We start from the raw sequence: 27,270 nt of genomic DNA, 5'->3' as shown, positions 1-27,270 counted from the left end.
TTTCTTCTGTATTTTCCCGTTTCGGCAAAATTTGCATGTGTTATCTCTACAAATCGCTCATCACATCATTCACCAAAACCAACCACTCCAACAAAAACCAAATCTCGATGACATGAAACGGCACCATCCATCACCAATGAATTTTGATATAAACGAAAAAAAAAACATGCACACGTACATATACATACACATTCATTGTCACATTGAACTGCCTGTTCAATTGTATGATACTGCCTGTTATTCGATATGTTCCCGTTCCTGTTATATGTGTGTAGTATTTTGGAGTACAAAATCAGGTAATTCTCTTCTTGTTTCTTTGTTTTAAAATGCTCTATTGTTGTTATTGGTGATAGTCAAATAATTTTGTATGCATTTTGTTCAAAAATTGTATATACTTATCTATGGTTTCGAAACTGTTATTCTATTTTCCTTCCCATGTTTAACGCATCATGCTGTACTTTTCTACAAATAAAGCTGAATATTATAGACTTTGATAAGCACGAAAAGTTTATACTTCCTTTTTCTATATATTAGATAATTAGTTTTATATTCCAACATGTTACTATGTTTGATAACATGACAAATGCCGTGTTTATACATAAAAAATATATAGATTCTGAAATCAATAAAGGGCACTGCGCACATTTTCTGCAAATACGCAAGGTGTTGGTACAGGAAAAATCTTTGAGATAATTTTTACGGAAACAATCAATTAGGGTTGCTTAAAAATATCGAGAACAGACCTGTATATTTTTGAAAATGTGTGTCCTTTCATCTTCATTTTCTTTCTGGCGTAACGTTCATAGTGGGACAGATCCTTCTTCCCGACTTGTGATCTTATGAGCACTTCTACAGTTTTCTTTGCCAATCGTTTATTGTTTGCTTGGGTATATTGTATGGCAAGCAATGTGCTACTGTGACAGGGAAATGCGGACCGAAAAGATCCTCGGCCGCCGAGATTCGAATTCACGACCCTCAGCTAGGTCTTGCTGAATAGTTATGCATTTACCGCTACGGCTACCTGGCCCCCTTGTTTCTTTTTGTACAAAATTTATTATAATTTTGCAAGTAAAAAAATCTTTGGAACACTCCAATAATTACCGTAAAAATTTCTATCATAATTCGTATAATCTAATCAGAAACATAGATTTTTTAAAATATTGTTTCGTTTTTATTGAAATATACTGTACCTTCTTCTTCTTCTTCTTTTCTGGCGTTACGTCCCCACTGGGACAAAGCCTGCTTCTCAGCTTAGTGTTCTTATGAGCACTTCCACAGTTATTAACTGAGAGCTTACTGTGCCAATGACCATTTTTGCATGTGTATATCGTGTGGCAGGTACGAAGATACTTTTATGCCCTGGGAAGTCGAGAAAATTTCCAACCCGAAAAGATCCTCGACCGGTGGGATTCGAACCCACGACCCTCAGCTTGGTCTTGCTGAATAGATGCGCGTTTACCGCTACGGCTATACTGTACCTTACGTGGCCTTAATAATAAAATCTGATTTTTCCAGACGTGTGCTCTTATATATACTAAAACCATACTCTTACTATTTAAGTTAATGACAAATTTGTAATTTGATTCGGTAATTGACCAGTTTCTTCAACGTTCTTTCTGTTAGATCACTGAAAATATTGTCAGTAGATTGCTAGTGGTTTTCAGTGAATTCTATAACAAATGCTTGGCTAATTTTGCTTGAAATTCTTAGTAGATTCATAGAGCTTGGCGAAAAGCTAAGCCAAAAAATAGATTTGGCTTATTTCTTGGGAGATCTACTGAAATCCTGGACAGATTCATTAAGAGTTCCGTTTGGCGTATTTCTGGGATTGTTTATGATACTGATTTCTAATGAAGCCATGTGTTGATCACTAGTTTGACTACTCCTTGATCTATGAGCAAGTTCTTATGAATTCTTCCAATCATCCCCAACAAATTTCATACAAGGTCCTTTAGGTATTCTTGGCCTCATTTTTGTTTAGTTTTTGACGATATTCTTGCTTAGAAGATGCAATATTGAATTTATGTCAAAAGTTCTAGTCAGCTTCATAGGAGAACAATAAAATGTATTAGGAGATATCGTTAAGCTGAATATTTCAAAATCTTGTTTTAATAGTTAAATGATTGTTTTTTAATACTTTAACTATTGAAGCTGTTAGTTGACTGATGAGTATAGAATCATATTCTAATGACTACTGCATAATATTCATCTGATTTGGTTTGTCTCAAGTTCATCGGAAATCAATGGATCTCTGGAGGGAGTAAAATTCACAGTAATAAAGAAAAAAATGTTTCTGTTATCTATGTTTATTTTTTCGATAAAATAGAGTCGATATACAGAGTCAATAGGGGCAGTATGGTCCACCTAAGCAAAAGTTCTTGAAAAGCATTGAAACACTATACAATTTAATCGATCCATAAGCTTAATTTGTAGTTTGAAGTATCTCCTTTCATACCACAGTTGTATTTTGGTAAAAAGATTACTTAGAATTTTTTTTGGGAACATTTTTGAAAAACACTATACGGGGCGAAATGTTCCCCCCTACGGGGTAATATGAGCCACCATACTAAATCTTATTATTTTAATTGGAAAACCGTTTGCAAGGCTTAATTTAGAAGAAGACAATAATGTATGATAGAGTTTAGTACAAAAACTGGATTGAAGTCTAATTTGAATCATGAGAAGGTATGTTTTGCTGGGTTTATGGACAAAAGGTCGAAAGACAAAAAGTCGAAAGGACAAAAAGTCGAAAGACAAAAGGTCGAAAGGACAAAAGGTCGAAAACGATTTGCATAGTGGGAAATTTTTCCTTCTTTGAAAAAAAAAGTTCGACCTTTTGTACCTTCTTTTTTGTTCTTCGACCTTTTGTCCTTTCGACCTATTGTCTTTCGACCTTCTGTCGTTTCGACCTTTTGTCTTTCGACCTTTTGTCATAGATTCGTTTTGCTGACAGTTCAATAAATCATGGTTCTAAGAGCTTCAGTTTTCAAATCAGTTTAACCAGTTGAAAATTCTGGTTTTAATTGAAATCACGTGCGATAACAATATTGCAATGAAACTGCTAAAATGACATGTTATTTTTGTGATAATATAGCTTTGACCGGCTATGACCATATTGCCCGGTTCCTAGATGTTTCATATAAATTATGTTTTATTGAAAATTTATTCTAGAATCAATACAATTTCGTGCACATAATGCCTATGAATAATGGAAGAACGAACTGCTGTGAAAAAATTGAAGTCCACAAACAAAACTTTATGCAAAGCTTATTTTTACATCCAAAATCTTATAAGATTTTCATAGTAGCATCAAGGTTTCAGATTTTTATCGATATATGTAATTCAAAATCATATTTTTGCGTAGTTTTCATGGTGGTGACTAATTGAAGCATACTTTATAAGGTCCTAAGGTTATCGAGATCAAAATCTGTGTTTTAAGCTCAAATGAAAGGTGGCCCATTTTACCACGTATGACCATACTGCCCCGCCTTCCCCTACTACTTGATAGACATAGGAGTATTTACATGTTCTCGGCAGTTTAAGCCGATGCCGGGCTTCTTTTGTAATTTTCGTCAGGCCTGATGTAACCTTGCATGCAAAACGGTAGATTAATTTTCTCCCGTTTTCCTGACTATTCCGAAAACTTTCCTAGACTTTTTCCCCGCACGAACACATCGCATCCCCTGTCGAATACAACAGTGGAAGAATTATGCAAATCCTTTGATCCGTTCAAATGCCATTTCGTGACATACAAACACCATTCCATTTTTATTTATATATAGATACCTTACGTTGCCTTAATGGTAAAATCTGATTTTTCCAGACGTGTGCTCTTATATACAAGCTGTAAGCAGGGTGTCCATCCATCCAGGAGATCCGGGGAAAGCGAAAAAAAACCGGGAATAACAAATAACCGGGACAAATAGGGGCATACTTTGGAATTTGGGGAACACTTCCAGAAAATATGTATTTGAAACGGTTTATGGACAAAAATACGAATGGACAAAAGGAATGTCGTGTTGTTCTTATGTTAGCACAAATCACATAAATTTATAGACAAAAGGGCAAAACAGATTTGCATGGTGGGAAATTTTTCCTTCTTTGAAAAAATATTTTCTACCTTTTGTCCCTTCTCTTTTGTTCTTCGACCTTTTGTCCTTTTGACCTTTTGTCTTTCGGCCTTCTGTCCTTTCGACCTTTTGTCATAGATTCATTTCAAACATAAGACTACCGGTTTGTTCAAATTCCAAGCTTTCGAAATTTTCACGACGAAACATTTTTTCCAGGTGGTACACCCTGCCTGTAATGGCAAATTTGTAATGATATCTTTGCTGGAACCCGAACGAGAATCGATTCGATAATTGACCAGTTTCTTGAACGTTCTTTCTGTTAGATCACTGAAATTATTGTCATTGCTAATAAGGTTTTCAGTGAACTCTAGAGCAGATTCTTGGCTAATTTTGCTTGAAATTCTTAGTAGATTCGTAGAGGTTGGAGAAATAATATATTTGGCTTATTTGCTTGGAGATCTACTGAAATTCTGGACAGATTCTTTAAGAGTTCCGTTTGGTGGATTTCTTGGATTTTTTATGATACTTATTCTTGATGAAGCCTTGATCTATAGGAAATTCCTTTGTAGAGATTTTGTATGGATGATTCACATCGAATTCTTCCAATCATCCCCAACAAACCAAGCTTAGTAGGAGAACAATAAAATTTATTGAGAGATATCGTTTCTGTTGAAATGATCTTTTTTTGGATCCAATATAAATTTCAAAAGATCACAAATTTCTTCGAAAACCAGCCATGAGTCATGTCTTACGCATAATTCCGAAGGCATTCTTAAATTGTAATGGGTTGGCTATTGAACTTTGCCTTTTTGTAGAAGTTTAGACGCACAGAGCCGAATTTGTCAACATAACTCCGAAATCTCTCTGAATATCCTGTGAATTCTAGAGGTTGACGGTCTTTTAGATATATCAACACATATTTTATATCTCATTGTCCACAACTCTTTCGAAATTAAAATTGTTTTGAAGTCACAGTATTTTATAAAATTAATTAAAAATAATTCATAAACAGGTTAGATCCAATCCTCCAAATATGTCCATACTGTGTTTGGAAAAATATCAAGTCGTAGGATTATTTTGTCATCCGTTTGTTAATTTCTTAGGCATCCGGGAAAAATCCGGAAATTAAGAATTAGTTTAAAATGGACACCATGTGTAAGCTGTAACTGAGTAAATTATAACTTATTGCCAAGCTGCGGTCAACATTTCAGATATATAATTGAAGCTTTTATAGCCAAAATAGTTAATTAATAATAAATGATTAAAGCTTTCGAAGTCAAGAATAAAGTTCTTATTCGGACATGTAAACCTAATTAACGTCCGAACATGACGAAAAGCATTTTACATTTTCAATCTTCCTATGTATTTTCAACCTTTTGATATTATAGTTGACTGTTCAACAATTTTGCTCACGATGGTTCCAGAATGCTTTCCAAATATTGTGCTTTACTCTAAGAAAAAAATGCGTAAAATTTTATAAGAATCCTGACTAGAATTTTTGCTGATTAGATTATGTAATAATTATGCTCAAGATTTCGTGACTAATCAGTCCAAGATTTCGTGAAAAACCAGTTCTGTGATAAAATTCACAGTAATAAAGAAAAATGTTTCTGTTTTCTGTTATCTATGTTTATTTTATCGATAAAATGGTATATACTACCTGATAGACAGACATAGGAGTATTTACGTGTTCTCGGCAGTTTAAGGTGATTATAAAACGAAGCCAAACTTTGAATTTTCAAGTGCACAAGACGAGAGAATCTGACAACAGTTCGCGTTGAAAAATTGCTTGCTAGGTGACCAATGGGATAGATTTTCAACGCGAAGCACTATTTGGTTCTCAAGTCTTGTGCTCTTGAAAATTTGAGATGTGGCTTCGTTCTATAATCACCTTAAGCTGATGCCGCACTTTTCTCGGATATCAGTAAACAAATTACGTGTTTCAAATAGAGTTACACAGTGTCATGCAGTACCCGCTCGAGATTGGCTCTGTTCGTTTTTGGCAACTCAAAACCATAGAGTTTAGAAGTTGTTATAAGTCGAGCCAACAACATTGAAGAAGTCTGTTAGTCACAGATGAAATAGGCCTATCTGTCAAGATAAGCAACTTTTGTGAATTGTTAAAGTTCATTTGGTGTTTATCTTAAAAAAGTATAGTTTCAAAAATATGTTTGTTATTGTCATTCATAATCAACTATTTCAGTACTTTGTATCTAACTAATGTGGTAGGATGTCTTCCATATTCAAATACACATTGTATTAACATACATTTTTTTTCGAATTTGGCAACGCTTTAATTTATTACCAAAATTGAACGAATGATTTTGATATTTTCTAACTTCGTGTTGGTAGTATACATAATTGACCTAAGGTCAACTATGTGTACTCAAGTCGTAATGTTATCGTTAAAAAGATTAGATTTTTCGCATGATTAGGTCTTGTTTATTTCAATCAGAGTTGGGAAAATGTCTGAGATTCATATTACAGTAGTCAAGCAAAGTCAATCACAGTCAGCCAAGCCAGTGAAATTCACGCCTGTCGCTGCTGAAGGCAAACAAGGTATTATATTCCGAAAAGTGGCATTTGATAGTGACGTCATTCCTATCGAACGATGGCAGAAGAAAACAAGGCCTGCTCTCTTTTACCATCCTACAAGCCTCATGCTTGACGATAGGAATGACGACATATGTTTTGATTGAAAATCGTTGTTTACACGTGGGAATAGCCTACCTTGTTGTGTATACCGTGTACAAAATTCATGTACCAAAAATAGGCTACTTGATAAGATTCGCGCTTTTAAGATACTGTAGTCTGGAGGCCACGTGATTTTCGCGAAATTCAAGCCTACGCCTACTACTATTACCATTCCCAGTCATGATTTTAATGCTTTGTCGCTTCGTCCGTGCCACCCGGAAGCAGTTTCAGATAACTATCGAATTTACTCATACAAACATTTTACAAAAGCAAAGAAAACAAAGCGTAAACGTTAGATTTGAACAAAAAATGCATGAGATATGTACTGTTTCCGTATATCGAATTCACAACTCAACGTTCATGGTTCAATTTCTCCTGTACAAAAAAAATGTAAAAATTGCTAGCCCTGTTCGATATTTGTGATTTTACATGAGCCACATATTCCTCTTTTAAACTTATAAAAGTCATACCAAAACTATTATTAAAGCAATTTCTCTCAAACACATTTAATAGCGCTGAAACGGATGCGAAATCGATTTCGCACAAGTAAGTAAATTAAGAGTGTTTAATTGATTCAGTTCATAAATCATACGCAATCATTTTTTTCTTTTTTTCCGATAATTCATCATCATTATGATTATGAATATGGAAAAGTTTATTTTTCATCTAGTTAGTTACCTAGTTTAAATCATTCTTGTCTATTTATTCTTTCCTCCTCAGCATGGCCTATGTAACAAATTTTGTAAAACAATCTCGTTGCCAATCACCTTTGTTTCGTGTTTAAAACGCATCTCTAGGTTGTTTAATTGAAAATATAGGTTTTTAAATTACATCATATGCAACAAATGATGCCCCTAGAGTGAAGAAGAAGTGTAGTAAATTAAAACCCCATGTTCTATGTAAACCTTATGGACCGCGGGACAAATATGCGTAGAACGGCAGTGTAGTTGTTATTTGTACCGCGTTTCTAACTGCTGCAGTGCACTGGTTTGAACGATGAACATCTGGAATAGAATATGTTTGGGCTCACTTAGAAGGATGCGCATCTATCATGCTCGAAAATTAATTAAAGTGGTTTACGGGTATGTTCGCAGGCTCTAAGATGTCCTACTCCATCTAATTTGATAATATTCCAGGGCTAAGTAAAACTTCCTGGCAAGTTATTATGATAGAATAATTATTACATATATTGAAATTCACAAAGGCTACAAACTCCCACAGTACATGCAGTACTAAATTCAATTTCATATTTATTTTTGCCTTCTTGTTAAGTACATCACTAAAGAGCTATTTCAATACATTTAATGGGCACATTCAATTGCAGTGTGTACTAAAGTTCAATTCTTGACATTTCATAGACTCCTGAAAATATTTCAATATATGATATGGAGCTCTAATTAGTTATCCCGTCGAGTTATCCATAATCCGGTGTACTCTATGTAACATTGTATACTGCAGTTTTATTAAAGCACATTCAGCTATATGATTCTAAAGGATTAGAATGTAAAACTAAGTCATTATATTGGCTAGCTGCGTTAGTTCTATACCACACCATACAATATGTGCTAGGCACGATTATAATATTTAGTCAGTTTCATGTTCCATAACTGTGATTAGATCCATGTTCATCTTTATAGTATTGTATGCTTTCTAGGTTTTTTTTTCTTAGATATTTAATAAAAAATAAACCTAGGTATTTTTTTCTAGCTCATTGATGAATTCAAAACAGCAGCAGAAATTATTCTCACTTTACTGTCAATCAATTACCTTTCATAGGCATTTCCATACATTGCATTCAACTTTATTTGACTATCTCTCTCCTAAACTTTCGTTTTTATATTCCGAATTCTCACGCCAATCCCTAACTTCTATCTCAGACAACAACCACTTCTCTCGGACGAACAAGCCCGCGAAGTAGAGCAGATCCTGCTCAACAACAAAACCAAAGCCGAAACCGATTCCAACCGACCGCCTCCGCTGCCAACGGAATCGCTTCCAACCCCACCGCAGGAATTCCGTAAAGAACCCGACTCCCCTCCGGCTGTCACCTCGGCGGAACCTACCCCTCCACCATCGGCTACAGACGAGCCGGACTGGCTCAAAGACGTCCTAGAAGCCCCGGTCAAAAATGGAATCGCTGCCCCTCGTGACAAGCCTCCTCCTCCGCCACCGCCACATACAACGTCCGCGACCAACGGTTTGGAACCTCCGGCACCGCCAAGTCGCAACAACTCCACTACTAGTCAGTTCGAGGAGACCGCCAATTCGACCGATCTGCTCAACCAAACCATTCTCGATTCGTCGTCGATCCTGCAGGACTCGTACGTTTCCGGTGATTCGATGCCCAGTGTAACCACCTCGGATAGCTTGAACCTGAGCAAACAGGAGGAACAACTCACGACCAACGATGCCGAGGCTGACGTTTCGGCAGACGAGAGCAACAACTCCGGAATCTACAACGCAGAGTACCCACCGGTCAAGAGCAAGGAGGTGTTCGTAAATCAAGACGGGGTCCACTTCTTCGAGGATGGTAACTTCTGGATGGAGGTTCCGGGTCTGCTGGAGTCGGATGAGGAGGAAGACGTGCGGGTGATAAAGAAGAGCACCAAGGTGAAGTTCAGCACCAATCCGATGCAGGTGTTTTCGACGTTTTCGGTCAACGATTACGACCGGCGGAACGAGGACGTAGATCCAGTAGCGGCGTCCGCCGAGTATGAACTGGAAAAGCGAGTCGAAAAGATGAACGTTTTCCCGGTGGAGTTGATGAAGGGGCCGGAGGGGTTGGGACTTAGCATCATCGGTGAGTTGAGGGTTTTGAAGGTAGTTGGGTGTTGAGAATTCTACGAATTTTTCGTTTATTTCCAGGTATGGGAGTAGGAGCTGATGCCGGTTTGGAAAAGCTGGGAATCTTCGTCAAAACCATAACCGACAATGGTGCGGCTGCCCGTGATGGGAGGATACAGGTAATATTTCGATTTAGATACATGGTGTCCGCATATTATCCGTAAAAACTTTGAAGACATGCTTCTATGTATCTAAGCTTAACACATTGAGCATTCTTATATGTAAGCAATAATTTTTGCACATTTCTGATTTCAAATATTTATAAAAACAAGCAAAATGTCTTGGAAAATCTCAGCTAGCTTTATTGACTATATATAAATGTCCCTCGAACTACATAATTGTCTATTCAATCTTGGAACTAAGAATCTAAAGATGAAGCTTTAAATCTGCAGGTCGACTTAAGATTGAGGTTGTGCTTGATTGGCCGCCCGCGTTTGGTACTCCAGTATCGCCAGATCAGGGGCTGTCCATTAATTATGTAAGAGTTTATGGGGGGAGGGGGGGTTTGAGATTTCTTACGCGCCATACAATTTATTTTTAATTTTCATACAAAAAATCTTACCATGGGGGGAGGGGGGTTTGAAAAACCCCGAAAATTGTCTTACGTAATTAATGGATCGCCCCTCAGCTGCACTTACACAAGGAACTAATCACATGAACGCTTGGGACTAACAGACACTCTCAATGTATAAGTGCTGGTGATCTTCTATTTTAGCCAACAATGGTGCCTGTCTCGTCAGAATACTGACTAATGAGGGAAAGGGGGTGAAATTGCTTTTAAAACTGGGCTACTGTAGACCGCATATACCCCTGCATCTACGTCAGTTCATGCGGGAGGGTATAGGTATTGGGGGTAAGGCAATTTTATGGCAGAGAAGCTTGCTTTAGTTGATAGACTGCCTATGTATCAGGTGTAAGGGAAGGAGTATTATAATGATCCTTTGGACAGAAAGGCGAAAAATGTTAATCTCGGTACGAAGCTATGATTGTGAATTTATTAGAAACTCTACTTTACTACACACAAAAATGTTAATTGATTTTTTATTGTTTTTAACGAAAGATAATCCTTCCCCTATGTTGGTCGGATAATGTACGAGAGTGGACTGTATTTCTTAAAAAACTTCGACATAGGCGGACCGACGAATCTCCGAGACGACCACTTAACCAGGGAACCGATACCGGATGAAAACACTTGCTTAACAGTTCAAACTTCTATTTACACCTATTTACATAACTTTAATATTAAGAGAATTCACTTTGCTTTAATTGCGACTACACGTCTTAACACGTTGGAAGCACGGCGAACAAAGATGTCTTCCCATCACGGGTAGCAAAATCCTCAATTTTTGCGCGCTCAATTTTGCGCGCTCGTTTCGTGCGGCTGCGGCTGGTTGCATCACACGATGTCCTTTCGTGCATCACGCAACTCAGCAGGCTGCGGCTGGGCGATGCACTCACAAAAAAATCATTCGGGGCGAACGGCTCGAACATCCTCCCCCGCGGGAACCTTGTTCTCGTTGACCACCTGGTTGTCCAAAATGGGTAGAGGTGCCAACTTATGGATCGGACGCTTGAGCACTCCTGATTTGGTTCGCACATCTACCACGCGGACCAATCCGTCTGATCCCGCGTAAGTGGACTCTATCTTCCCCAACTTCCATTGCTGAGGCGGTAAGTTGTCATCCTTGACTACCACCACTGTTCCAGGTAGAATGTTTCCCTTCTTCTTGTTCCACTTCTGTCGTACCTGTAACTCCAACAGGTATTCTTCAGACCAGCGCTTCCAGAACTCTTGACGCAGGCGCTGGACGTATTGCCATCTGGAGAGCCGGTTAGCTGGGATTCCATCATAGCTAGGCTCCGGAATGGCAGTCAGTGGACGGTCGATCATAAAATGGCCTGGAGTTAACGGCTCGAGCTCCGATGGGTCTTCTGAGGGAGCGTATAAAGGCCGAGAGTTGAGTTGAGCTTCGATCTGGCAGAGCAAAGTCGAAAACTCGGACATTGTTAGGAGGCTTGATTGGCATTTCTTCTTGAGAATGGTCTTGACGCTCTTTACTCCTGCCTCCCAGATTCCACCCATGTGTGGTGCATTTGGGGGAATCATCTTCCATTCTATCTGCCGGGGTTGGCAGAACTCATTGATCTTGAGCTCGGTTACTTGTTCCTTAAAAAGACGGTACAGCTCGTTTAGTTCGATGCGTGCACCGATGAAATTTGTCCCATTATCTGAAAATATCTGTTCTGGGACACCACGACGAGAAACGAATCGCTGCAGAGCAGCAATAAACGCATCGGCCGATAGATCCTCTACCACCTCCAGATGAATGGCCTTGGTCACCATGCAAACGAACACGCTCACGTATCCCTTCACGGGGGCCACCTTCCTTCCATTCTGCTTGATGAGTATGGGGCCCGCAAAGTCAACACCAACCTTCACAAAAGCGGGAGCCTTGTCGCACCTTGCGACGGGAAGATCTCCCATGAATTGGCTGGCGCACGGGGGGTTGAGCCTGAAACACCGCACGCAGTTTCGTGTTACCTTGCGTACAGCAGAACGGGCTCCCAGGATCCAAAATTGCCGACGAAGCTGGGCCAGCAGCGCCGACGGTCCAATATGTAGGTTCTCACGATGTATCGCTTGAATCAACCGCTGGATGGTTTCATCATTCTTAGGTAAGACCCACTGATGCTTAACGCCGTATGGTAAACTTGAATGTCGCAGTCGTCCGCCGACGCGAATCATTCCATCGTCCAAAAAGGGATTTAACGCAGAAAATCTTTTGCAGTACTCACCGGACTCGATCATGGCTACCTCCTTACCAAAATGTTGCAACTGAACCACCCTGATGATGGCTTTCAACGAGTGGCGCATTTCAAGCACGGTTGGAAACCGCGCGACGATTCGCTTCATGGCCACCTTCTCCTTTGCATTCCGGCAAAAACGCAAAACGTATGCCAGAACTCGTTGCAGCTTCCTGAAGGACTCGTACTTGGTGAATACTGGCAACCTCTCCAAAGTTACCACCGCAGATGGTGCAGCGACTTGTCGCAACTCCGGAACATCTTCATCAGACAGTGGTTCTGGTGCCACCACTTGATACTCTTCACTACGTAAGAACAATGGTCCGTTCCACCAAAGATCGTTTTTGCCTAGAACTTCGGCAGACTGACCACGTGACACTACGTCGGCTGGATTTTCCAGTGTATTCACATACTTCCACTTGAACTGATGTCCGGTAGAGTTAATCTCACAAACCCGGTTCCGCACAAACACTTCTAAATGCTCCGGGTTCTTCGCTAGCCATGCTAGCACCACTTGATTGTCCGACCACAACGAAATGTCTTGAAAGGGCAGCGCTAATGCTGCCAACACTTTCTTCACCAATCTATGCAGCAAAAGCGCTGCTAAAAGTTCCTTTCTTGGAATGGTCAACACTGTTTTCGGAACGATCTTCGATTTGGCACATAATAACTGCACCACAGGAGCTTGGCCAGGTGCAATTGACCTGATGTACACACAAGCACCATAGGCTTCCAAAGTTGCGTCGCCAAAACCGTGCAACTCAAATGCAACGGCCCCAGTAACAACCACGTGACGAGGGATTCGAAGATTGGTAACACTGCTTAACGCACTCAGGAACTCGTCACACTTTTTCTTCAGATTACCTGTGAGCTCTTCATCCCATTTCAACTCTTCTTTCCAGATACTCTTCATTAAAAGTTTGCCGATTACGATAACCGGCGCCACTAGACCCAACGGGTCGAACATTCTTGATATCAGCGACAGCACTTGCCGCTTGGTTGCACTATTTTCACTTATTGTTGGAAGGGATACAAACTGCAAAGCGTCCATTTTTGGGTTCCACATTAGTCCCAACGTTTTAATCACTTCACTAGAACCACTTTCTTCGATGCTGACAAGCTCGTCCCGATCGCCTTCCGGAATCCGCTCCAGCAACACAGGATTGTTGGAAGCCCATTTGTGCAAATGAAATCCACCAGCCTTGAGTAGTTGGATCAACTGCACTTGAGCCTCTTTTGCTTCGTTCAAATCATCGAACCCGAACAAAGCGTTGTCCACATAGAAGCTATTCTTCACAATGTCTGCAGCAACAGGATACTTGGAGCCTTCATCGAGAGCCAACTGCAAGAGTGCCCGCGTTGCCAAAAACGGGGCGGAAGCTGTGCCGTAGGTGACCGTTGTCAGCTCTAGGACACGTAGCGAATCAGATGAACTCTTTCTCCAAAACACTCGAGATAACGGCGTATGTCGCTGATTAACCAGAACCTGCCTGTACATCTTGGCCACGTCAGTAGCCATCACATGTAATGGAAGGCGAAACCGAAGACAGATGGACTGCAAATCGCTTTGTATGTTGGCTCCAATCTTCATAACGTCGTTGAGCGACCGGCCAGATACCTTCGCAGAGGCATCAAACACCACACGGCACTTAGTAGTGGTATTCGATGGCCGCAGCACTGCATGATGAGGTAAGTACCACTTGATGACACCTGCTGGATCCTTACTTACGTCCACTTCTTTACAGTGACCAAGACTCTCATACTCGTCCATGAAGTCCTGATACTGCTTCTTCAAATCTGGATGCTGCGAAAGCTTACGCTCCAGCGCATGGAACCTTCGCAATGCGAGTGGTCGGGAATCACCCAACTCGCTAACGGACTCCTTCAAAGGCAGCTCGACGATGTACCGACCGGAAGCATCTCTACGATGAGTCGCAATGAAGTGCTCTTCACACTCCTCCTCTTCACTGCCATGCTTGTCGGCACCAATCACATCTTCTATTTCCCAAAAGCGTTGAATGGACTGGCTTAATTCGTCCATCGTGACTGTGTGCGAGTAAACTGCTTCATCAGCTAACGCACCTTCTTCAAACACTCCACCAATAACCCAACCAAATTGGGTCTCACACAAAACGGGAAGATTATCAGCCAACGTAATTTCTCCGGGCATCATCAACTTCAGGAACCATTCATTACCCAGGAGCATGTCCACTTTACTTGGTTGGAAAAACTTTGGATCGGCTAGCTGAACGCCAGCGGGAAGCTCCAATGCGCTGATATTGATAACCGACGAAGGAAGATCTGATGTTACCTTATCAGTTACCAAACACTTGACCTTGGCGTGGAAATCTTTGTACCTTGACGAGAGATGTACCACACCACAATTAGACGACCGAGTCTGCGTGCTATTCACCCCAAACATCGTGACGTTCGAGGAGTTCAACTTCAAGCCCAACATGTTTGCCATCGCTCGTGAAATCAAATTCACTTGAGAACCACTGTCCAACAATATTCTGCATGGATGTGGCTGGTAGTTTTTGTCCATAACGTCCACTACTGCTGTGAGAAGCAGCACTTGCTGCGAGCGGGTAGCCAGACTGGAACATGTGGCTGTCGTCGAAGTCGATGGTGTTGGTTCTTGCTCTACAGCCTGCTTTGGGAGCGGCTGGCTTGATGGTTCTGGAACTTGCTTGGGCTTCTCTTCGGCGTGAAGGAGACTATGATGCCGACGTTTGCACTTCAGACAGGATTTGTCCGAAGAACAGTCGACTCCACGATGACCTCTTTTCAAACAATTGAAACATACGTTTCGCTCCCTCACCTTAATCAATCTTTGCGGAACAGGAATGGCCTTGAATTCAGCGCAATTATGATTGGCATGTGCCTTTCCTCAAAAATCACACTTAATTTCCGTCTCGCTTGAAGAAACGGCTGCATGGATTTTCTGCAACGACGGCTTGCTGGCTACAGACACAGACCTAACAGGAACTGATGATGATTTCTGATTACTGGCTTCGACCCTCTCCAAGATGAAAGTCTGCTCCTTCAAGAATGCCAGCATCTCGCCGTAATCGGGAAGCTCACCGTGCTTAATGGTTGACTCCCACATGTGGCGCACATCGTTATGCAACGCTGCAGCCAACAGATGGATTACGAAATCCTCTCCTACACCATCGAAGTCTCGCTCCAGGAATTTGAGACCCTCCACATGCTTGTTGCACTCGTCCACCAGACTACGAAGCTCCAAATGACTCTTCTTCGTCATGCGTTTGAGATTCAGCAGACCATGAATGTGAGAGTCGATAGCATGACGCTTATTCTCGAATCTCTCTTCCAGAATTTGCCACGCGTGGGCGTAATTGCCTTCGTTGATAGTCTTGGCATCAATGAGACCTGCTGCGCTACCAACTAGGGCCTTGTCCAGATGGTACAACTTAACAGCCGGCGGATCTGGACCCTTGTCCACGAGATCCTTGAACATGGCCTTGAACTTAGGCCAGCTCTCATAACGGCCATCAAATGTGGGAACCGGCATGCGAAGTGGTTGATGGATTACAACCGGTACCTGCTGGTTCCTCGCGTTTGCATTGGCTGCAGCTGCTGCGTTAATCCTGTTGAGCTGACCCTCCAACAAAATTGCAACGGAATCGTGAAGGATATCGAACTCTTCATACTGCTGCTCATGCTGCTCGTAGTCATCAATCGAAACCACGTTAGTGATTTGATCGTGTGCATCGTTGTAGTCCTTATGGGCAGCTTCCAACTTCCTCATGTACACTTTGATCTCAGCCTCCGTGAGCTGGACCACTTCCTCTTCATTTGGGCGAATAGTATTAAGGATACGAGAAACCTTACCTTTGGCTGCGCCACGACGGCGGACGAGTCTCTGCATGTTCTCCATGGTGGCCAACTTTTCAGTCAACCTGAACTTCTTCTTCTGCTTCTTACTTGATGGAGTGGAGGAATCCAGAGTAGACTGTCCAAGTACAGAACTAGCTCCGGATTTTCCGATTTGCTGCTGCTTCGATTCACTATTTTCCGGCATGCCACCGTGGATACCGCATCAAGTCAAGCCCTATGCTCGACGATGGTTGGGAACACAGCCAAGTCTATGCTCACGCAACCGGACACTACTCGGCACAAGTGACCGAACCGAAACACGGATTTCGAAACAACCCACTTCACTCAACGCTATTTTCCGGAATGCCGCGGACACCACTTCAAGCCAAGCCCACTGCTCGACGTTGGTTGGGAACACAGCCAAGTCTATGCTCACGCAACCGATTCCACTAATTAATGGACACAGTGGCCAATCCGGAACACCAAGGCTTCACAATTTGTTTCTTCGCTTAGCGGGGGTGTATTCCCCAGGAGTTGAGCACTTAATTGCTCGTAACACCACTTTTCTTCGATGGCTTAAACCATCAGCACATTTTCCAAAATGGCGACAACACACCACACTTCTCTTCAACAAAATGGCGGTGTCGCTCCACTACTTCACTTCTTCAATGGCGGCCATTTTGCTCACACCATTATAGTTTAAATTTTCCGACTTTTTCGGAATCGCACTTCACTATTCTAGTTCCTGGTTCTGCATCCGGTTCCGGAACAGTCGGAAAGACACTTTACCACGCGCGATCCGGCTCGAAGGACCAAAATTATGTACGAGAGTGGACTGTATTTCTTAAAAAACTTCGACATAGGCGGACCGACGAATCTCCGAGACGACCACTTAACCAGGGAACCGATACCGGATGAAAACACTTGCTTAACAGTTCAAACTTCTATTTACACCTATTTACATAACTTTAATATTAAGAGAATTCACTTTGCTTTAATTGCGACTACACGTCTTAACACGTTGGAAGCACGGCGAACAAAGATGTCTTCCCATCACGGGTAGCAAAATCCTCAATTTTTGCGCGCTCAATTTTGCGCGCTCGTTTCGTGCGGCTGCGGCTGGTTGCATCACACGATGTCCTTTCGTGCATCACGCAACTCAGCAGGCTGCGGCTGGGCGATGCACTCACAAAAAAATCATTCGGGGCGAACGGCTCGAACAGATAATATACGGACATTCTGTAGTCAGTTCATAGAATGAAATAACATGGTTTCCTTCTTCCAAAAGGTGAACGATCAAATCATCGAAGTCGATGGCAAGAGTCTAGTCGGCGTTACGCAGGCATACGCCGCCTCGGTATTGCGCAACACTTCCGGTCTGGTGCGGTTCCAGATCGGACGGGAGCGTGATCCGGAAAATTCCGAGGTCGCCCAACTGATCCGACAGAGCTTGCAGGCGGATCGCGAAAAGGAGGAACGGGTCAAACGCCAACTAGAAGATTACCTCCGACGGAATACGGAGATATCCGAGGACTCCACCCTGCCGGTGTCGGCCAATTCCAGCGTATCGGAGGGCCCAATCAGCCCAACAGGGGCAACCGCGGAATCACTGTTTGAAACGGAAGCCGCCCGATCCAGCGATGTAGAATCGCTCCGACGAATATTGCAGGAGGTAATTGATTGCTTTTTCCAACCCAACCCGCTTTGCCTTGTCCTTTTTCATCAATCACCGTGTCATGACTCATGAGCAAACAGCAGCATACCGTAAGGCGGGGTGACATTGGGCCATAAGGGTGACTTTGGGCCAATGTTTTTACAGCAAGCTAATGCCAGAGTAATAAAAACAATGTGCCAAGCTTCAAGAATACGTTTTAAATAGTCAATAAATGGTCATAGATTAGTTTTTTGACGTTCCTACTAGTCATGAGATGCATCGAAAGAGGCGGTCAAAGTCACCCCCTAGGCCCAATGTCACCCCGCACGGCGGTACATTGAAATTCACCTGAATCATAAAATAAGCAGGATTCCAGTCGCCCGCTACCGGGAAATGCTTTCGTCATTTTTCGCTTATTTTCACCTGAGTGGAAATTTGCTTCCATGAAAGGCCTCTTTCTGTTGCGGTTCCTTGAATGAGTTTCATTGTCTCACGGAAAATTCTCACAACAAATGAGATCCGTTTGTATGCTGCGTCCGAAGTAGGATTTCATTTATAGTATATCATGCCACCGGAAATAACAATACCCATCCATACAATGACATGCTTCAGTGTGCTTCCTTTAACATTATTAAACACCTCCCCCATTGGAGAGCGTGATGCTGCAATATTTCCCGTGCGTGTGTCGTTACTTTTTGGTCTCTGTGCTGATTTAGTTTTTCTCGTTTCTCGTTCTACTTTTTGTCTCATCCTCCCATACTATTAACAACGAACCATAAAAAAATCATATCGCGCGCATCATTGGAATGTGTTGGGCAGCATAAAGCGGTAATTGATTCCATTCCTTTCTGTATACTTAGCCAAAGCTGCGCCTCTCAGCTTCAGCACACTAAATGGAGCTATTCATTAGCATTTGCGCCTGCGGCGAACCTTGTTTTTGATTTAGTACCTACACTTAATTTTCTTGGCTTCCCCTTTCACGTTTTTTTATTTTCCTATCATACTGCCCATACTCGCATAACAGTCCCATTTGAATTTTCATCACTTTTTAGTTTTCTTCGTGAATCGTACTTATTATTAGTGTACTTCTTGGTACCATACCTAAAATTATATTTTTGTATGGACAAAATGCGAAAAAAATACCAAACTATGTGCGTCCCATATTGAAAGTACCCGCATAACAGTCCCACTAGTAGATTACGATGAAATTCAAGCCAACCCTTTCCTGTTATGGTTCCTGTAATCTTGCATCGTAGTTATCATTTCAAAAGAAAAAGAAATACTACTAATTTGAGTATTTTAAGTCACCTTTATTCCATAAAAATGCAGTTTTTGCTTGACATGACTGGTGATATTAATGGTTGAAACATATTAAGTTTTTAATTCTTGCGAAACTCTAAACAATAAATAAGATAAACAGCATTCCTTCAAGTCAAAGCTATACCTGTCACATCTCTCATCCTCTAGCCAATTAGTAACGAAATCTTCGCCTCCGGTAGGTTCATCTTCCAACGACGTGGAGTGGAAAGCTTTTCCCACTGGTATCGTCGAAGGGTCAAACTGTGTTTTAGCGATAACTAAAGATGAGAAATAAGAAGGCATATCTTAGAAATTTGTAACAATTTTGCCGAACTCAGGCTTACCAAAGCTTGACCGATTTTATACCTTGATAGTTATTAGAATTGAATATGTTTCCAACCCAACATAAACGTACTGCTGATGAATCCAAGGTAGGTACTATTCATATTGGCTGGCCGCAACACTACCATCTAGCCCAGGAATGTCTTGAACACTGTCACTATCACCACCGTATAGTTTATTGTTTTGAAGGAACTATTGTAATTAAAATATAATAACACTAATTTTAGCACATTTTAGCAAAAGGAAAAGTGTTTTGGAAGACTAGCCAACAAATGTGTCAAGGTGCGCGATAACAAAGTAAGCGAGTCCCAAGTAATGGGACTGGTATGCGGGTATATTTGAATTTGGTGTGAAAAGTACTCGGATAACGAGTCCCACCTGCTATTATCTTGGATTTGTACAGTAAAATAAACTGCATTAACAATATTTTATTTGTTGAGCATTTTCTTATACTGTAATGATAATGTGTTGAGTAATGACACCAGAATTTTATGTTGCCACCTGCGGCGTTACGAAAAATTTTGCAGTAAGGTTCAGATGCGTTTTTCTCGACATGATGATTTTCCTAATGGGACTGTATTGCGAGTATGGGCAGCATAGCACATGGCCTACGGACAAAACAGTTATAAATTATCAGTTATTTTCGTTCTTCCATACCGTTTATCAACTTTTGTTAGCTTCTTTTTGCTGCTTTGTTTCTGCATTTGCTCTAAAAGGCACATTATTCGTAAAAAATATTCTGCATGGTTTGATGTGTTCTATATGAATGTAACAATAGTCAATTTAGTGCAGTCAAATGACCCGAATATGACGCGGAATAACAGAAAAAATAGTAACTTGAAAACATCATTTGACTGAGTAACTTTACACACTAAGACGGTAAGGTGATTCTTTATTTTTTCATCAATCCTCAAAGCTACATTTATGTATTAGTTCAAGTGCATGACCATTTTAGTCATTTAATCCATACAAACCATCATTTTTTTATATGCAATTTTAATTTAATTTTTTGTAATGCAAAATATCCTATACCCATTATTTTAACAATATTTGATCAATTTTGCATTTAGTGGAAAGGAAGGAAAATTTGTGAAAATCCTAATAACAATGTAGGTACACAGTGTCAATTAAGTGTTTGACGAAATGTCAACACTTTCTTGAACGTTCTTTCGCGTGACCAGAAGACAGAAAAACCAAAAAAACAAATAGTACCGAAAGACGGAAAATACCAGGCAGCAGAAAGTACCGTGAAACATAAAAAGTACCGAAAGGCTAAAAGTACCGAAAGGCGGAAAAACCGAAACGTACCTAGAAAGTATCAAAAAGCGGAAAATGATAGAGGGGAACATCATGTATTTTAAAGTGATTGGAGGGAGCTTGAGCTTGATTGGCCGCCCGTGGATGCTACTCCAGTATCGCCAGATCAGCTGCACTTACACAAGGAACCAACCGAATGACTGCTTGGGACTAACAGGCATCCTCAGTGTATAAGTGCTGGTGATCTTCTATTTTTAGGCGACAATGGTGCCTGCCACGTCAGAATGCAGACCAATGTGGGGAAGGGGGGGGGGAATTGATGATGCATTATACTGGCTCCCACGTAGACCGTATATACCACTGCATCTACGCCAGTTCATGCGGGAGTGTATGGATTGGGGAAAAGGCATGGCAGAGAGGTTTGCTTTTGTGGTTAGCAGACTGCCTATGAGTCAGGCGTAAGGAAAGGCATGCGGAAGAATGGAAAGCGTTAGGGAAACGGTTTCTTGTCCGTCTCTGGTTCTAGCGTTTGCTATGAACGAATAGTTTGAGTGTGATAGATTTAGAATGGAAGATAGAAGCAAGTGAGAGATATACACCTACAAAGTACGAGGAAAGGGACGGGCCTGAGATTGAACCCATGACCTTTGTTTTTTTTTTTTTTTTTTTTTTTTTTTTTTTTTTTTTTTTTTTTTTTTTTTTTTTTAATTTTTTATTAGTATCATTCCAAACATTACATTCATTTCTTATATCTAGGTGTTCTGTGTTATTTGACAACCCTATCATCCTAATTTGGTAAAACAAATTTAAGATTTAATTAACATTTTGTTAACAACATATTACATTTCATTTGCCGTAGCAGTTCAGTTTTTTTACAGGTGAGTTGATTTCACCCGTTTTTGAAAGTTAAATTCTTATCTAGAATGAGCCCTAGATACTTAACTTCATCTGACCAATTTATTGGAACCCCTCTCATCGTGACAACATGTCTACTTGAAGGTTTCAAATAAAGAGCTTTTGGTTTATGTGGGAATATTATTAGTTGAGTTTTGGAAGCATTAGGAGAAATCTTCCATTTTTGCAAGTATGAAGAAAAAATATCCAAACTTTTTTGCAATCGACTACAGATGACACGCAGGCTTCGTCCTTTGGCGGAGAGGCCTGTGTCATCCGCAAACAAAGATTTTTGACATCCCTGAGGTAACTCAGGTAAGTCAGATGTGAAAATATTGTATAATATTGGTCCCAAAATGCTGCCTTGGGGAACACCAGCTCTTACAGGAAGTCTTTCAGATCTGGAGTTCTGATAATTAACCTGAAGTGTACGATTTGACAGATAACTTTGAATTATTCTAACAATGTATGTTGGAAAATTAAAGTTTTTCAATTTTACGATCAAACCTTCATGCCAAACACTGTCGAATGCTTTTTCTATGTCTAGAAGAGCAAGACCAGTAGAATAGCCTTCAGATTTGTTGGAACGGATCAAATTTGTTACACGTAAAAGTTGATGAGTGGTCGAATTTCCATGGCGGAATCCGAACTGTTCATTGGCAAAAATTGAATTTTCGTTGATGTGGGCCATCATTCTGTTCAAAATAACCTTTTCAAAAAGTTTACTGATGGAGGAAAGCATACTGATTGGACGATAGCTAGAAGCTTCTGCAGGATTTTTGTCTGGTTTTAAAATTGGAACAACCTTAGCATTTTTCCATTTGTCAGGAAAATATGCTAATTGAAAACATTTGTTAAATATATCAACTAAAAATGATAAGCTACTTTCTGGAAGTTTTTTGATGAGGATGTAGAAAATTCCATCATCGCCAGGAGCTTTCATGTTTTTTAATTTTTTAATAATAGTTCTCACTTCTTCCAAATCAGTCTCCCAGGCATTTTTGAAAACGTTCTCTTGATTGAGAATATTTTCGAACTCCTGAGTAACTTCATTTTCAATTGGACTAGTAAGTCCTAAATTAAAATTGTGCGCACTTTCAAACTGCATAGCAAGTTTTTGAGCTTTTTCGCAATTAGTTAGTAATAATTTGTTTTCCTCTTTCAATGCCGGTATTGGCTTCTGAGGTTTTTTCAAGATTTTCGATAATTTCCAAAAGGGCTTAGAGCCAGGGTCCAATTGAGAAATTTTATTTTCAAAATTTTTGTTTCTTAATTGAGCAAAACGTTTCTTGATTTCTTTCTGCAAATCCTGCCATATAATTTTCATAACAGGATCGCGAGTGCGTTGAAATTGCCTTCTCCTCACGTTTTTAAGACGGATCAAGAGTTTAAGATCATCGTCTATAATCACGGATTCAAATTTTACTTCACATTTTGGAATTGCAATGCTCCTGGCTTCAACAATGGAATTTGTTAAAGTTTCAAGAGCATTGTCAATATCAAGTTTAGTTTTTAAAGAAATGTTAACATCAAGATTGGAGTCAACATACGTTTCATATATATTCCAGTCGGCTCGTAAATAATTGAAAGTGGAGCTGATAGGATTGAGAATCGCTTCTTGGGATATTTGAAATGTAACAGGGACATGATCAGAATCAAAATCAGCATGAGTAATCAGTTGGCTACAAAGATGACTAGAGTCGGTTAAGACCAAATCAATCGTAGATGGATTTCTAGAAGAGGAAAAATATGTGGGGCTATCAGGGTATTGAATTGAGAAATATCCTGAAGAGCACTCATCAAATAAAATTCTGCCGTTGGAATTACTTTGAGAATTATTCCATGACCGATGTTTGGCATTAAAGTCACCAATGACAAAAAATTTTGACTTATTGCGAGTCAATTTTCGCAAGTCAGTTTGGAGCAAATTAACTTGCTGTCCAGAGCATTGAAAAGGCAAATAGGCAGCTATGAAAGTATATTTACCAAACTGTGTTTCAACAGAAACACCTAAAGTTTCAAAAACTTTAGTTTCAAATGACGAAAACAGTTGATGTTTTATACGCCTATGAATGATGATTGCAACTCCCCCACATGCCCCATCAAGTCGATCATTACGATAAACAAAAAAGTTAGGATCTTTTTTTAGTTTGGATCCAGGTTTTAAATAAGTTTCGGTAATAACTGCTATATGCATGTTATTAACCGTAAGAAAATTAAACAGCTCGTCCTCTTTACCATTCAGAGAACGAGCATTCCAATTCAAAATATTTAAATTATTATTTGGATCCATTAGAAAAACGTAATCCAATAACAATTTGATTTGTAAATTTTACACCTACTTGGACTGCTTCAGTCATAGTGGTGGCTTTGAACATTGCATCAATCATTAGATTCAATTGTTCAGTTAGAAAATTAAAATCAGAGGCAGACATGTCATGTGATTTCCCATTAGAATTTCCGGTAGACGAAGAAGCGGAATTACCTATGGCGGTAGGGTTTTTTCCATTTGATTTGAAACAAGTAGAATAGGTACCCATGGATCGAACAGGGGAGGAGTTCGAATTTCCTGCTACGATATCGGCAAAAGATTTACCGTGGGTAGATACATTCGAAATAGAAAGATTCGAACGGCTACCCGACGGATTAAAATTAGTTTGTGAATGAGCATGATTATGATCTTCCTGATGGCTATGATTCATGATCAAGCGATCGTTAACTGAAAAACGAGCATTGTTCGATACTCTACCAGGCAAATTCCGGAAACGACCGTTATCGTAACGGATATTATCTTTCATTTGCCTGGCACGAGCCTCAATGACCTTTTTGCGTGAAGGACAATTCCAAAAATTGGACTTATGGTTAGCCCCGCAATTACAACATATGAATTTGGTGGTATCTTCCTTCACTGGACAGACGTCTTTGGCGTGAGAAGAACCTCCGCAAATCATGCATTTAGCATCCATGCGACAATTTTTTGTACCATGACCCCACTTTTGGCACCGACGGCACTGAGTGGGGTTCTGGTAATTTCCTCCAGGTTTCTGGAAATGTTCCCACGTCACACGGACATCGAACATAAGTTTAGATTTTTCTAAAGCTTTAATATTATTTAGTTCGTTTTTGTTAAAGTGAACTAAATAATATTCTTGAGAAAGCCCTTTCCGAACAATGCCAGATTGGGTTCTCTTTTTCATAATGATTACTTGGACTGGGGAAAATCCAAGTAAATCATTTATTCCATTTTTGATCTCTTCAGGTGATTTATAGTCACTTGAGAGACCTTTCAAGACAACTTTGAACAAACGTTCAGTTTTGTCGTCATAAGTAAAAAATTTGTGCTTCTTCTCTTCAAGATGTTTGAGAAGAAGCTCACGATCTTTAAGAGTTTCCGGCAAAACGCGACAGTCTCCTTTCTTTGCGATTTGGAAGGAAACCTTGATTCCCCTAATGGAGTTCAAGATCTCCTGCCTAAATCCCCCAAATTCGGAACAACTGACCACGATAGGCGGCACTCTTTGCTTCCTCACTTGAATCAAAAAGCCTGGGCTAGAGGCTGCTTCGATTTGGTGTTCGGAAAATTTGTCTAGAGCATCGAACTGATTGCTCATTTCGATACAATTATTCATTTCACCCTTGGAAGAAAGTTCGCATTCCGGAGAAACGTCCTTTCTTCCATTCTTGCCACGTGTAGTGACAGTTTTAAAACCCACTTTTTTGGAAGGAAGTAGTGAATTCAGAGATTCACCCTTCCTTTTGTTAGTTGTTGATACCATGTTTAGTTAATAAACGAAAGAAGACGTGACCTTCGAGAGGTTTTTTCCCATGACGGTGTCCAAGAAGGATTACCACCGCTAGCTTTCGCCAACGGGTCCAACGAAAAATCGAAGGCACGGGTCCAAACAAGGATCGTAAAGGGATCAATAGTAGAAAAATAGTACTGAAAAGTACTGTTTTAGTAGCACTGAAAAGTACCGTTTTTAATTTTAGCACTGAAAAGTACTGTTTTTGTAGCACTGAAAAGTACTGTTTTATTGCTTTAGGTAGTTTTTAAGAAAACTTCCAAGAGCAGAGAAAATTCGTGTACGCACAGCACGAAGGTACGATGCGCACTGCGAACCCATGACCTTCTGCTTATGAAGCAGAAGCGGTAGCCATCAGACCATCAACCCCGTGATTGGAGGGAGAAGTAAGACACAAACCCTAAATTCATTTACCCACGCCTCATCTGAAATTCTGCGTCCCCCGTCTTCTTATTCTTCTTCTTGGCATTACGTCCCTACTGGGACAGAGCCTGCTTCTCAGCTTAATGTTCTTATGAGCGCTTCCACAGTTATTAACTGAGAGCTTTCTTTGCCAAAGTTGCCATTTTTCGCATTCGTATCTCGTGTGGCAGGTGCGATGATACTCTATGCCAGGCCTGCCCAACGTACGGCCCGCGGGCCGCATCCGGCCCGCCACCTCATTTTGTGCGGCCCACGAAGACTTTCAAGCTACTTCTCATATCTGGCCCTTTTGTAGCACAACCAAGTAGATGTTTCAACATTCCAAGGCTAATCATTACAATTATAGATTCTTCAATTTTAAGCTATTTTATTTTGAAGGTTCTTCAACAAAGTTTTTTGATCGTTCTAAATATATAGATGTATGTGTGAAATAGCTTCAACACTTGCCATCATTTTTGAGGAAGAAGTACAAGAAATCTAGTCAATAAATTTCTTCCCCAATAAATGAACAAAACTAAATATATATCATGTTTGAATCATTAGTTGGATTGTCACAAACTCCTGAGCATGAATTTCATACTGAAGAACGATTATAACAAATATTAACCAGATTAAAAAAATATAAAATTTAATACAGGATTCTCACATAAATTTTAGATGAAGTTGATCGAAGCCAAACCTCGAATTTTCAAGAGCACAAATCTAGAAAACTGGTCACTCGATTATCTGGTTCTCTAGATTTGTACTATTGAAAACTCGTGGTTTGATTTCGATGCATTTTTACACTAATGGCAAACTTGGGCATGAATTGTTACCGAATATAGAGCAAAATTTCTCAAAATGTTTCGTATGATTACACAAAATCCTAGGCAGGCTTATTACTGAATCCAGGACATTATCCTGTGAATGTTTCTCACATAATCCTAAGTTAATTTCTAACGGAATTCTGAGCAGGACAGGCTGAATCTGAAGTCTAAAAAGTTTTGGGCGGAGTTCTGAAGGAATGCTAAGTACGATTTTCACATCCGGCAATTCATTCTTAGAAAACTCTGAAGAGGATTATCATATAATACTAGATAAGATTCTGACAGAATCCTATGAAAATTTTTGATAGAATTCTGAGATTGTTTTTTTTTTTTATTAAATCCTGGAAAACATTCTCACAGGGTTCAGGACATCATCATGAGCACAATTCTAATAGATACTTCGGCAAGATTATCATTGAGGCAAATATATATTTTATTTCTTCAATTGAAATTTTTATCACATATATTTGATGTTGCCAAAAAAAATGTTGCATTAAAAAAGTTTGGCCCGCCGTTGAATATATTTTCTGGTATTTGGC

At 40.2% G+C, this 27,270-nt stretch overlaps 1 protein-coding gene across 13 annotated transcripts in view; it reads left to right on the top strand.

The window, feature by feature from the left end:
- The window catches only part of LOC5574095, a 217,681-nt gene that overhangs the window by 170,079 nt on the left and 20,332 nt on the right, over positions 1 to 27,270 (top strand). For 7 of the 13 annotated variants that reach the window (XM_021840421.1, XM_021840423.1, XM_021840422.1 and 4 more), the window contains 5 exons: positions 7,278 to 7,310; positions 8,642 to 9,564; positions 9,630 to 9,727; positions 17,542 to 17,925; positions 18,727 to 18,735. In XM_021840421.1, coding sequence (XP_021696113.1) covers positions 7,278 to 7,310; positions 8,642 to 9,564; positions 9,630 to 9,727; positions 17,542 to 17,925; positions 18,727 to 18,735 — 1,447 coding nt within the window. Of the gene's footprint in view, positions 1 to 275; positions 297 to 7,277; positions 7,311 to 8,641; positions 9,565 to 9,629; positions 9,728 to 17,541; positions 17,926 to 18,726; positions 18,736 to 27,270 lie in introns of all 13 variants that reach the window. The other 6 variants (XM_021840432.1, XM_021840425.1, XM_021840431.1 and 3 more) reach the window with 4 other exon arrangements.

The sequence above is a fragment of the Aedes aegypti genome, chromosome 2, assembly GCF_002204515.2.
Source record: "Aedes aegypti strain LVP_AGWG chromosome 2, AaegL5.0 Primary Assembly, whole genome shotgun sequence".
NCBI lineage: Eukaryota > Metazoa > Arthropoda > Insecta > Diptera > Culicidae > Aedes > Aedes aegypti.
This window is presented reverse-complemented; position numbering and strand designations above follow the sequence as displayed.